The following is a 12,964-nucleotide window of genomic DNA, read 5'->3' on the forward strand; positions in this document are numbered from 1 at the left end:
AAATAAGAATGCTTGACGATAATAACGATTATCCAGACATACAATGGCAAAGCGTACCGATGGTAAAAAAACGACCGCATGGAGGTTCACCTCTAATGAGGAAAAGGCCAGCTCTGGCCGATACAACTGGACCATCCAGTAGTGCTAACCGGTTTGACCTGCTAAGAGATGACAACAATATTGACAATGAAAATCATAAAAATGCACCTGCAATGGAAATTAATGATGGTGAAAACAACAACACTGAAGGGGAAATCTCTGTTAAGCCGCCGCCAATATTTTTGTCAGATGTCAATGATATAAGTGGCATGATGTCACATATTTGTAAGTGTATTCAGAAAGACAGTTTCAGCTATAAAACTCAAAGAGGTGGACACGTAAGGGTTATTGTTAAGTCCGTGAATACCTATAGACAATTAGTAGACTACTTAAGAAAAGATAAAATTAAGTTTCACACTTACCAATTAAAGCAAGACAGGGCCTTTAGGGTAGTTATTAAAAACTTGCATTACTCTACACCAACTGACTTCATTAAGAATGAAATTGAAGAGCTAGGTCACCAAGTAAGAAACGTTAGTGCAATTAAGAGTCGTATAACCAAGGAGCCCCTAAATATGTTCTTTATTGATCTGGAGCCAAACAACAAAAATTCTGATATATATCAAATTAAGTATATTGGTAATGCTGTTGTCAAAGTGGAACAGCCAAGAAAAGTGAATGATATAGTTCAATGCTTTCGATGCCAGGAATTCGGGCACACCAAGTCCTATTGTACAAAAAGCTACAAATGCGTGAAATGCTCTCTAGATCATCCTACTAATGACTGCCCCAAAAGCAAAGAGTTACCCGCGAAATGTGCTAATTGTTTTGAAGCCCATGCTGCTAATAGGTCTATCGATAAGTTCGTGCGGTTTTACAACAGATGGCGTAACTTGATTATTATTCCATCGATCCACATTTCCAAACATTCATTGGAGAGCTACTGTCGTAAGGCACAAACGTCAGTATAAGTTTTTTATTTGAAGCGTAAACAACAATATTTTTACCACACTTGAAAATGTCGAATTTCGTGCCAAATAATGTGTTTTTGCGGGGAATTCTTCTTCATTATTTTAATATGAAGAAAAAAGCAGCCGAAAGTCATCGTATCTTGGTGGAAGTTTATGGTGAGCATGCTCTAGCTGAGCGAACGTGCCAGAAGTGGTTTGCACGCTTTAAAAGTGGTGATTTTGGCTTGGAAGACGAAGAACGCGAGGGTGCGCCGCCAAAGTTCATGGATACCGAATTGGAGGAATTGCTCGATCAAGATCCGGCTCAAACGCAAGAAGAGGTTGCAAAAACTTTGGGAGTTGATCAATCAACCATTTCCAAACGTTTAAAAGCCATGGGAATGATCCGAAAGGTAGGCCATTGGGTGCCGTATGAATTGAAGCCAAGAGACGTTGAACGCCGTTTTATGGCATGCGAACAACTGCTTCAACGGCACAAAAGAAAGGGTTTTTTGCATCGAATTGTGACTGGCGATGAAAAGTGGGTCCATTACGACAATCCAAAACGTCGGGCAACGTATGGATACCCTGGCCATGCTTCAACATCGACGTCGGCGCAGAATATTCATGGCCTGAAGGTTATGCTGTGTATCTGGTGGGACCAGCTGGGTGTTGTGTATTATGAGCTACTGAAACCGAATGAAACGATTACGGGGGATGTCTACCGACGACAATTGATGCGTTTGAGCCGAGCACTGCGAGAAAAACGGCCGCAATACGCCGATAGACACGACAAAGTTATTTTGCAACATGACAATGCTCGGCCACATGTTGCACAAGTGGTCAAAACATACTTAGAAACGCTCAAATGGGATGTCCTACCCCACCCGCCGTATAGTCCAGACCTTGCGCCATCCGATTACTATCTCTTCCGATCGATGCAACATGGCCTGGCTGACCAGCACTTCCGTAATTACGATGAAAAAATGGATCGATTCGTGGATTGCGGCAAAACCGACCGAATTTTTCACAAAGGGAATCCGTGAATTGCCAGAAAGATGGGAAAAAGTAGTAGTAAGCGATGGACAATACTTTGAATATTAAATTTGTAACCATTTTACGTCAATAAAGTTTCAAATTTCGAAAAAAACCGCACGAACTTAAACATAGTCCTATTAGTTACAAAGGCTGCAGAGTGTATCAAGAACTGGTAGCACGTAATGATAGACCGATACGTAATAATGCACAGCATGTAAGTACAAACTTTATTCAACCAACTAAGCCTAACAACATAAACCAACTTGAGAGCCAGCCCACATACGCTCAAGCGCTTCAAGGCAACCATGGGACAAGGCACGACAATCCACTTGAAAGAATTGAGGCCTTGCTTGCCAAACAATTCGAATTAACCAACAATCTTCTAAATATGATAACTCTTTTAATTAACCAACTATGCAAATAGATTTACGTATTGCAATATGGAATGCCAATGGTCTTTCCAACCATAAAGATGAAATACAAGTACTTTTGAAATCAAACAATATTGATATTATATTAATATCGGAAACACATTATACTAACAGATCCTTTTTTAAAATTCACGGTTATGATCTGATTAGCGCAAATCACCCAGATAACAAAGCTCATGGAGGATCAGCAATAATAATAAAAAGCAGTATTAGGTACAGGGTTATGGACAGTGTTGACAGCAACGCTATACAAGCCGCTTGCATCCAGGTGAAGTGTTTGCACTTTGATTTAAGTTTATCAGCCGTGTATTTTCCACCAAGATTTTCTATAAATCCCAGGGAATACTGGGACTTTTTCCAGAAACTTGGGACAAGATTTATTGCTGGTGGTGATTACAATGCCAAACATCCCTGGTGGGGGTCAAGACTAATTAACCCAAAAGGCAGGCAACTTTATAAGTGCATAACTGATAATAATCTCTCCACGCTGTCTACAGGTAAACCAACTTACTGGCCTTCCGATCCTAGGAAGATTCCTGACCTACTAGACTTCATTGTATACTCAGGTATACCCCAACACCAAATAAGTATAGCTGAAAGCTTTGACTTGAGTTCGGATCACTCGCCACTCATTGTAACATACAGCTCCGTGTCAGTAAAATGGAATTTTCCTTACAAGGTTATTACGTCGAAGACAGATATTACTGCGTTCAAAAACTAGCTTGAAAATAAAATTGATATAAATATGCCCCTAAAAACTGGCACAGAGATAGACTTAGCTGTCGAAAAGTTGACCAACAACATACACGAAGCTGGATTTTTGTTTGCGCCACCTCCAAAAGAAAGGGCAAGAAGTAGCGAATTTATATCTTTAGAAATCAGACGACTAATCAAACATAAGCGAGCTCTGAGGAAAAAATGGCAAACAAGTCAAAATCCTTTGGACAAAACAATGTTCAATAAGGCATTTTTTGTGAAAATGAGTACAACGGAGTTGTGGTTCGACGATTCATCGGACGATGAAAGATTAGTGGAACTAGCTAGAAGTAGAAAATAGTTGAGGGACGCATCCAACCCCCTAGAAATGGCTTCCACTGAGTACGTTTAGAATTTTCAAAATGTGTTGACGTACTTAATATTACAGAAATTTCCTTACAGATTTTTAAAGAACTTTAGATCATCTAAAGAGGTGTTTATGAACCTACTGTCCAAATATTTTAAAGCTAGACACAGTTCTGCGATTTTGTGCTCAGGGATCGTACCAATTGAGTATTGGTAATGAAGGTATGCTAGGACTTGCTCAACCCACTGTGTACGATGATGCTGAAGATATTGAAGTGGAGTCAAATAACGGAGAAGTAGAAAACATAAGAAATGAAATTTTGAGAATATTATAGAAAAATCTAAAAAGTATTAAATAGAAACCTTTACGCCACAGTTTATGTTTTATTTTTATTATAAATTTTCTTTATTCAATTATTCGTCATTCGAAAAAAATATGTATTTCAGTTCCTCTACGTATTTCAGCCCATACCTACCAAGGGAAAATAAAAATGTATTTCTATAAACATCACAAAAAAAACCATTATTAAGCTTAATCCATTTTGCTGCCGTTCTCACTGGTGGTCCCAAGCAATTCAGCTCCGTTGTAAATTCCTCCCATTTTTTTGCTGCTTGAATTTTGGTGCAAATCCTTTTTGCGAATTGTGGATTCGCCTTTCTAATTGTTGTTTGGTACTTACGACTTTCGACCTGCATAAAATTGACAAAGTTAGTATATATTTATTATTTGGTTACTATAAAACCATAAATAATCGCAAACAACTTACACTTTAACAAGTTTTCCCTCAATACGCTACACAATCGAAAGCAAAATTGCATTCGACTCTAAATTCGGTATACAACGAAAATTTCGACAGCATTGCACCGCTCATAATACCAAATTGACATTCGATTTTCGATCTTCGACAACCAACGAATATCGAAGATCGAATCTAACTCATAATAGGGGCCTATGTCTTCATACAGACCGATAAGTTTGCTGGTAATATTCTCTAAAGTATTTGAAAGAATACTTCTAAGAAGAATGGTGCCAGTGCTGGACAAGCATAATATAATACCGGAACACCAGTTTGGGTTTAGAAGAGGTCATGGAACAGTAGAGCAATGCCACCGAGTCATCAATCACATTACAGAGGCACTGGAAAGTAAAAAATATTGTACAACAGTTTTTCTTGACATACAACAGGCATTTGACCGAGTTTGGCACCCGGGAATTTTATATAAAATTAAGAAACTACTTCCCGCTCCATACTACTTATTACTGAAATCATATTTAACTAACCGAAAGTATTATGTTGTAAATCAAGGCGTAACATCTAATATATACTCCATAAATGCTGGTGTGCCGCAAGGCAGTGTGCTAGGTCCGGTTCTGTATACAATATTCACTGCCGATTTGCCAGTGTTGGCAGATGTAAGCATTGCAACATATGCTGATGATACAGCTATAATTGCAACATCTCTGACCCCAGAAGGAGCGTCGCTGAATGTACAGAAAGAGCTTTATGAAGTAGAGAAATGGATGCACAAATGGAGGATTAGGGTCAACCCCCAAAAATCTACACAGGTAACTTTCACTCTTAGAAAAGGAGACTGTCCTCCTGTTAATCTTTGTGGTACTCAAATACCACCAAATACGACTGTGAAGTATCTTGGTGTACATCTTGACAGAAGGTTGACCTGGAGATCACATATAAACTCTAAAGTGAAGCAACTTAACCAAAAAACAAAAAAGACGTATTGGCTTTTTAGTAAAAAATCACAGCTAAGCCTGGAAAATAAAGTAAGAATCTATTAAGCAATCTTAAAACCGATTTGGACTTACGCTTTACAACTCTGGGGAACAGCAAGTCACTCCAATGTGGAAATAGTCCAACGTTACCAGTCAAAAACTCTAAGACTAATAACAGGTGCTCCTTGGTTTGTGAAAAATGAGGAGATACATAAAGACCTCAATATTCCTTATGTTAAAGAAGAGATAAAAAAATACAGCAAAAAGTATATTAATCGACTCGAAAATCATTGTAATACCCTAGCTATAAATCTGTTAGATAATAGTCAAAGTATACGACGACTAAAAAGATTCCATATACTAGATTTATCAAATAAATAATATAAAATATCCTAACATAAAATGGCATATAATGGTTAGTCTCAGTGGAGACTAAACCATTTCTGTTAAGTACCTAGGTTAAGATTACAAAAATTATAACATTTGCTTATTGTCGTCAAGATAGATTGCAAATAAAAGTATACATACAAAAAAATATTTAATGAGTAACATAGTATTCTACTTCAATACCAAAAACACTCTTTTTTCTTACAAAAAAATATTGTCTTTTCAAATTCCCGAAAAATATTGTCTTCATAGGTGCGCGGTGCGCCTGCCATTGCTATTGTGGGCTGTCTGTCGTTGGCTGTGGAAATATTGCCCGAAGAATTCGATTCGAAAAAGTCGCTGCGTCAGGAGATCGAAGGCAAACTGAATTATCTCGTCTCGGCGCGACCAACGGCTGTGAATATGAAAATCGCCGCCGATGAGCTGATCGCCTTGGCCAACGAACTGACAAAAGATGAAGCGATTTCAGTGCAGCAAATGAAGCAAAGGTAGCGCTAATTTCAATACTTCTCATACATTTTAATAATGAATTTCATGTTTAATACATAGATTTTTGGCTGCCACAGAAGCGATGCTGCAGAAAGACATAGCCGATAATAAAGCGATTGGTACAAATGGCGCGGCTGCCATACTGGAGGCATGCGGCAAAGATTCTGCTGTGCGTGTGCTAACACATTGCAATACTGGCTCCTTGGCGACAGCTGGTTATGGCACGGCATTGGGCGTGGTGCGGAAGTTGCACGAACTTAAGAAATTGGGTAAGTCAATTTAAATGGCGTGCACTTTTTGTTCACTTGAAGGGAAATAAGAATCGTTTCGAAAATGTAATGCTCCAAGCATATAGCAGAATGGAATTTCGTAGGGAAATGGTGGGGAATATGGGGAGAGATATATATATTTTAAAGGAATCAAGCGTGTAAGTGGGTAGCAATACCCGTAATGGACAACGTAAGAAGTTTGTTAAATCCAAAAAAATGTGCTCAAGTACGGGTGTCGTTTGAAAAGTCCGTGCAAAAATTAAATTGTAATAATTGTTTGGAGTACACGTTTTTTATTTTTCGACAAAGTCTCTTTTAGGCTTATATACGAGGGTGGATTGATAAGTCTTTAGAATTGCGACATCTATCGGTCATTAATTTACTCAATTATTGTGATCGTTCAAAGTGAACTGTCAAAAGCGAGCTGTCAAAATTTCATAACATATGGTCAAACGGTACTTTTTTGAGAATTATTTTTGCAAAACACTATTGCATTTTTATTAAAAATGGAAAGAGTGAACTTCGTGCTGTTATAAAGTACTTTCATTTGGAAGGTTTAAACCAGAAACATATTATTGAGGAGTTGCAGACAGTATTAGGGGAACAAGCACCCTCAAATGCAACCGTTTACAATTGGGTAAACGAGTTTAAACGTGGTCGGATAAGCACCAAAGATGAGCCACGCTCTGGGAGGCCAAAAGAGGTAACGTTTCCAGAAACGGTGTAAAAAGTGTACAAAATTGTCACACAAGATCGTAGAATTAAATTGAGAGATATTGCTGACATTGTGAACATTAGTTATGAACGTGTGCATAACATAATACATGATGAATTGGGTATGAAAAAGCTTTCAGCAAGATGGGTGCCGCGTTTGCTAACTCCTCTGTTGGTTTAGACATATTTAACAGAAATCCATCAGAATTTTTGCGTCGTTTCATAACGATGGATGAAACGTAGGTCCACCACTATACACCAGAGTCTAAAGAACAGTCCAAACAATGGGTAGAACGTGGCTCAAGTGCTCCAAAGAAGGCAAAGGTCGGTGCATCAGCTGATAAGGTTATGGCATCTATTTTTTGGGATGCACAAGGTATAATTTTCATAGATTATCTTGAAAAGGGTAAAACCATCACAGCTGAATATTATTCATCTTTGTTGGATACATTGGACTAAAATATTATATTAAGCAAAAACTTCCACATTTGAAGAAGAAGAAAATCCTCTTTCATCATGATAACGCTCCTTCACATTCATCTTGGAAAACGCAGAAAAAAATAAATGAGTTAGGTTATGAATTGCTCCCTCATCCGCCATATTCGCCATATTTAGCTCCCAGTGACTTTTTCCAAATATGAAAAAATGGCTCGGCGGAAAAAAATTTGTGCCAAATAGTGAAGTTATAGCTGAAACAAATGCTTATTTTGAAGGTTTTGAAAAAACTTATTTTAGAGAAGGAATAAATATGTTAGAAAAACGTTGGAAAAAATGTGTTGAGTTAAAAGGAGATTATGTTGAAAAATAAATCAATTTTTTGTTAAAAAACCAATATCTAGTTTTTCATTCTAAAGACTTATCAATCCACCCTCGTACTTCGTCCAACGCTGTTCTAGTTTGTTAACACCTTCCGAGTAATGGGATTGCCTAAGCCTGAAGAGTAGCCATTCGTGCGATCACCTGCACGTTTGAATAAAATCTTTTTCCCCCTAGTCATATCTTCAAAAAGGGGCATAAATAGTAGTCCGAGCTAAGTCTGGAGAATAGGGGGGATGTGAAACGAGTTTGAACCCTATTTCCATTAGTTTTACGACCACAACTGCTGTGGCGTGAGCTGGTTGTCGTGATTGAAAAGGAAAATCACTCGACTTCCTCGATTCAAACGAATGCCAAACACGAAGAAGTAGACCGATGACTGAAACTTAGGGGATGTTCAAGAAAATATAAGCATCTTTCAAGAGATGCTTTTAAGTAAACATAACCTCAGTACGCGCCAGTACTGTCAGCTCTCTCACTTTGCCTGGACTTTTCAAACAACCCTCGTACTCCCTCTGAAGTCTATTCCATTATTACAGGAAACCACGCATCGTTCTTACAGGAGAGTGCCAATGTTTTTGCTGATTTCTTCATTTCTAACTTGGTTTTGCTGTCTGAGACTCCCTTGAAGATTTTACACTTGCTGCCACTTGTCCGATTAATTTTGGATCGCTTTCTTTATCGGTTGATGATGTGCTGAGTGGTATTCTGCACATTAAGTCGACTACGCAAACCGATGTTGACAGTCTATCATTCTTCCTTTGGAAAAATTGTTCCTCATTTGTCTTTCAACTCTTATTTTTTCACAAATCATTGGAAATAGCTGTGTTTATTGATGCTTAGAAAGCTACCTTTATTACCCATATTTTCAAAAAAAGTATTAAGAATGGCATAGGTAACTAAAGGCATATTTCTAAATCGTTGTAAAAGTAAAAGACCAACGCTTCTGTTAAGGAGTATTCTGTCAAAACTGGACAAACGAAAAATGCAGGCTCTCAGAAGCAATCATACGTATTCTGCACAGAAATACCAACATTACACTGGACTCGTGGCTATATGACCGCCATATGCGAAAATCCGCACAACATTTTCTGTAGTACCCCTGTAGGGTTGCTCTGCGAAACACGGGCGCTTCAGACTTTTTCGGGGATCAATTGTTAGAGCAATTGACTATTTGAATACATACAAGGTGAAGTCCAAAATAAACAAAACTGGGCTAAAATAGAAACGACAGGAGCTTTGTACTAATAACTTCAAGTTTATTTATTCAAAATAGTCCCCTCTGGCCTCGATACACTGTTCAGCGCGATCTAAGAGCTTTTCGAAAGAGTGTTTTAGGCCATTGACCGGAATACGGAATGTTCTCTAGGATGTCGATACAATCCTTTTGGATGGCCTGTACGGATACAAAACTTTTTCCTTTCATGGCCAAATGTAATTTTCCGAATAGATAGAAGTCACAGAAAGCCATATCAGGCGAATACGGTGAGTGATTGCTGGTTAAAATGCGATTTCTAGTCAAAAAATCAGTCACAAGAGTGGATCGATGGTCCATTATCATGCAAAAAGCGCCAGCTTCCTCCTTCGCGGTATTCAAAGCGAATTCGACGAATGCGATACAACAAACACTTCGAAACGCCAAGATAGAAAATTGCATTGACGATTATGGACAATTCCCTTGGAATCGTAAACACAAATGAGCATCGACTTGGGTTTTGGGTGGTGGCTCGACTGGGGCCTTCCATTCGACACTTTGACGCTTAGTTTCAAGTTCATGTTGGAAATACCTCGTTTCATCACCAGTTACAATGTTGTAAAGGAAGTTATAGTCTTTTCTCGCCTCTTTAATGAGGTCTTTCGAATGTTGAGTTCTGAGCAATTTTTTGCCCTCAGTTAACTCGTGCGGAATGAAACGTGCACAGACCTTTCGTAAGCCCAAATGATCAGTTAAATTGCGATAAATTGATGTTTTGGAGATATTCAACTCCGATTCCATGAATTTCTACGATGATTTCGGATCATTTACGAACAATTTCGATGGAGTTTTCGGTGATTACTGATTTTGGGCGGCCCATATGTTAAATGTCATTTATGTCCTCATAACCATCTCCGAAACGTGTCAACCACTTATGAACTCTGGCACGAGGTAGACAATCATCGCCATAAACTTTTTTCATAAATTCAAATATTTCGGTAAACGTTTTACCGATTTTAAAACAAAATTTGATATCAGCTCTTTCTTCGATGCTCATTTTTGTACCGATGACACAAGCATACTGACACTTTAGACGCAATAACTTCGCTTCCACTGAACCGAATGTCACCAAGTTTTCACTGGAAGTCAGCTAGGGATGTAACTTCCAACGCACTAACTCATTAAAAAGATGGCGCCATCACAATTCACAGAGAGAACGTCGATTCGAACCTCGGTGAAACACCAAAATTAAGAAAAACATTTTTCTAATAGCGGCCGCCCCTCGGCAGGCAATGGCAAACCTCCGAGTGTATTTCTGCCTTGAAAAAGCTTCTCATAAAAATATCTGCCGTTCGGAGTCGGCTTGAAACTGTAGGTCCCTCCATTTGTGGAACAAGACGCACACAACAAGACGCACACAACAAATAGGAAGAGGAGCTCGGCCAAACACCTAACAGAAGTGTACGCGCCAATTATAGTAGTAATAGTACAGGGTTGCCCATATTCGACGGACCCTTTGACTCCTTGGGCCCATTCCAACCGACGAGGCTTGTCCGCAGGCAACAATATTTGCGTCAATTGAATCTTATACGGGAACAAATGCAAATCAATGCGGATAATTCGTTGTAAAGTGGTCCGAGCAATGCCCAACTGCTGAGAACGGCGATTTTGGGATGCACTTGGCGACGTCTTAATACTGGCCCGTACAGGAGCTATATTCTCATCCGATCGCCTTGGTCGGTTTTGATTAGGCCTCTTTGGATTAGAAAGGGCATCACCAGTCGCAAACCTTTCGTACAAACGTTTAATGGTGTTCTTAGAAGGCACACTTTTCACATTATTTAATTTTTTATACGCACGTTGAGTTTTCACAATTGACTTCTTTTGTTGAATGTAAATTTCAACAATTTGGGAGAGCTCGCGTGGCGTGTACTGTTCCATGGTAAAAATCTGCTTGGACTGACGCTTCCAACGCGGTGTGCCATTAAGCGATCTGACGTTTGTGTCAAAAGATACAGGGTTGCCAGATGGATCCGTCGAGTATTGGCAACCCTGTATAGTCACGCGTGATCTGTCAAAAAACCCTGCTGAGAAAAGTACCTCCAATCTGATCACTTTACATATACCATAAATACAACTTATTCTACTTTCCGCATTAAATCGAATGCCTAAATAATTCAATACTAATTTACATTCACCGTTGCGAAATATTTAAATATAATATTTATTTATGCCACCGCATCTCCCACGACTTTGATCAATATCGCTTGTAACACCCCTTTGGCTTATCTCTCTCTCTTCCCGACGCTCTAGAGCACGTCTACTGCACGGAGACACGTCCATACAATCAAGGCGCGCGCCTAACCGCCTACGAGCTGGTGCACGATAAACTTCCTGCCACACTAGTCTTGGACAGCATGGTGGCGGCGTTGATGCGTGCCAAAAATATTGCGGCTGTCGTTGTTGGCGCTGATCGGGTGAGTACAAGCGTTGCAACGTTGCAAGCAAATATAGCCTCGAATGGCTCGAATGTGTGGGCGTTTGCGATGCTAATTACACATTAAATGTAATTTTTTGCATCACTCATGTGACAGGTGGCTGCCAATGGTGATACGGCCAACAAAATTGGTACCTATCAAATTGCTGTTGTGGCCAAGCATCACGGTGTGCCTTTCTTCGTTGCTGCGCCGCTGACATCGATTGATTTGCAAATTCCAAGCGGCGATCACATTATCATTGAGAAGCGGCCCGATCGCGAGATGACACATGTGGGCGAGCACAGAATAGCGGCACCAGGTAAATAAATTCAAACAAATGCAAAATGCAACATTCAGAATTAATTGCAAATATCTCGTCATTGCAGGCATCAACTGTTGGAATCCAGCCTTCGATGTCACCCCTGCTGCGCTTATTTCGGGCATTATAACGGAACAGGGCGTTTTCAGTCCACAGAAGCTGAAGGACGAGATTAGCGCCTTAGACAATCTGTGAATTTATGTAAAAAACAAAATTAAATGAAATTAATATGGCCTTTGTTGAGTGAAGGTGCCTGCTTGTTAAGCTTCCGTAATATGCGTACATAATTTTTTTATTCTTGATTTTTTCTTATTATAACCATTTTGTAAATGCTTGGCGATTGTCAATGAATTTCTTAGCTTTAAGTGTGATATTTGTGATGTACAAACACAAAGACCGGCTAATTGTTGCTCCACATCAATAAAAGAACAAAAACAAAAACAAAAACCAAACAGGATAATTTAAATTATTTGAATTTATGTTTCGGTTTGCATGAATGGCGCTTAAGTAGGCGGGTGGAGTTAATGAATTAAAGTAAAGTTTTTGAAAAAATATTAAAAATATTTATTTATTTTTATTTTTTTTTTTATTTTTAAAAGCTTACATGATAATAAAATTAAAAGTAAACTAAGCAAACGCAGCGCTGGCAGCAGAGGCTTTCGGCTGTCTGGTGATGTACTATATGTTGAATCAGATACGACGGAGTAGGTCGGTGTCCTTCAGAAATTTGTAAATATTTTTGATGTTTTCTTCAGTGACTTCTTTTAGAAGTAGAAGAGGATCTGTGTTGCTGAAGTGGTGATGCCTTTGCGAAGCAAGTTCTGGGCAGGATACCAGTAGGTGATGTACACTGACTGTTGCTTGGCAGAAGGGGCAGGTGTTGGATGTATTACCCTGTAATAGGTTAGCGCTGGTGATTAATTAATATTAAAAATAAATTAAATACCAGGCATGGCAAATAAATACCGGAAGTTAAGTTATCGTAGGCAGCAACGCGAGATTCGTAAACATGTGTCAAAGGTGGTTGAATAATGCCAGTTTGGAAC

At 39.0% G+C, this 12,964-nt stretch overlaps 1 protein-coding gene across 3 annotated transcripts in view; it reads left to right on the forward strand.

Annotated features, from left to right (window-relative positions):
• Positions 1 to 12,364, forward strand: part of LOC129239194 (methylthioribose-1-phosphate isomerase) — a 43,584-nt gene extending 31,220 nt beyond the window's left edge. For all 3 annotated transcript variants that reach the window (XM_054874536.1, XM_054874552.1, XM_054874544.1), the window contains exons 3-7: positions 5,892 to 6,127; positions 6,189 to 6,397; positions 11,436 to 11,599; positions 11,717 to 11,918; positions 11,986 to 12,364. In XM_054874536.1, the coding sequence (XP_054730511.1) occupies positions 5,892 to 6,127; positions 6,189 to 6,397; positions 11,436 to 11,599; positions 11,717 to 11,918; positions 11,986 to 12,113 (939 nt within the window). In that variant the 3' untranslated portion in view covers positions 12,114 to 12,364. The remainder of the gene's footprint in view (positions 1 to 5,891; positions 6,128 to 6,188; positions 6,398 to 11,435; positions 11,600 to 11,716; positions 11,919 to 11,985) is intronic.
• The last annotated feature ends 600 nt before the right edge of the window (positions 12,365 to 12,964 follow it).

The sequence above is a fragment of the Anastrepha obliqua genome, chromosome 1 (genome assembly GCF_027943255.1).
Source record: "Anastrepha obliqua isolate idAnaObli1 chromosome 1, idAnaObli1_1.0, whole genome shotgun sequence".
Classification (NCBI taxonomy): Eukaryota; Metazoa; Arthropoda; class Insecta; order Diptera; family Tephritidae; genus Anastrepha; species Anastrepha obliqua.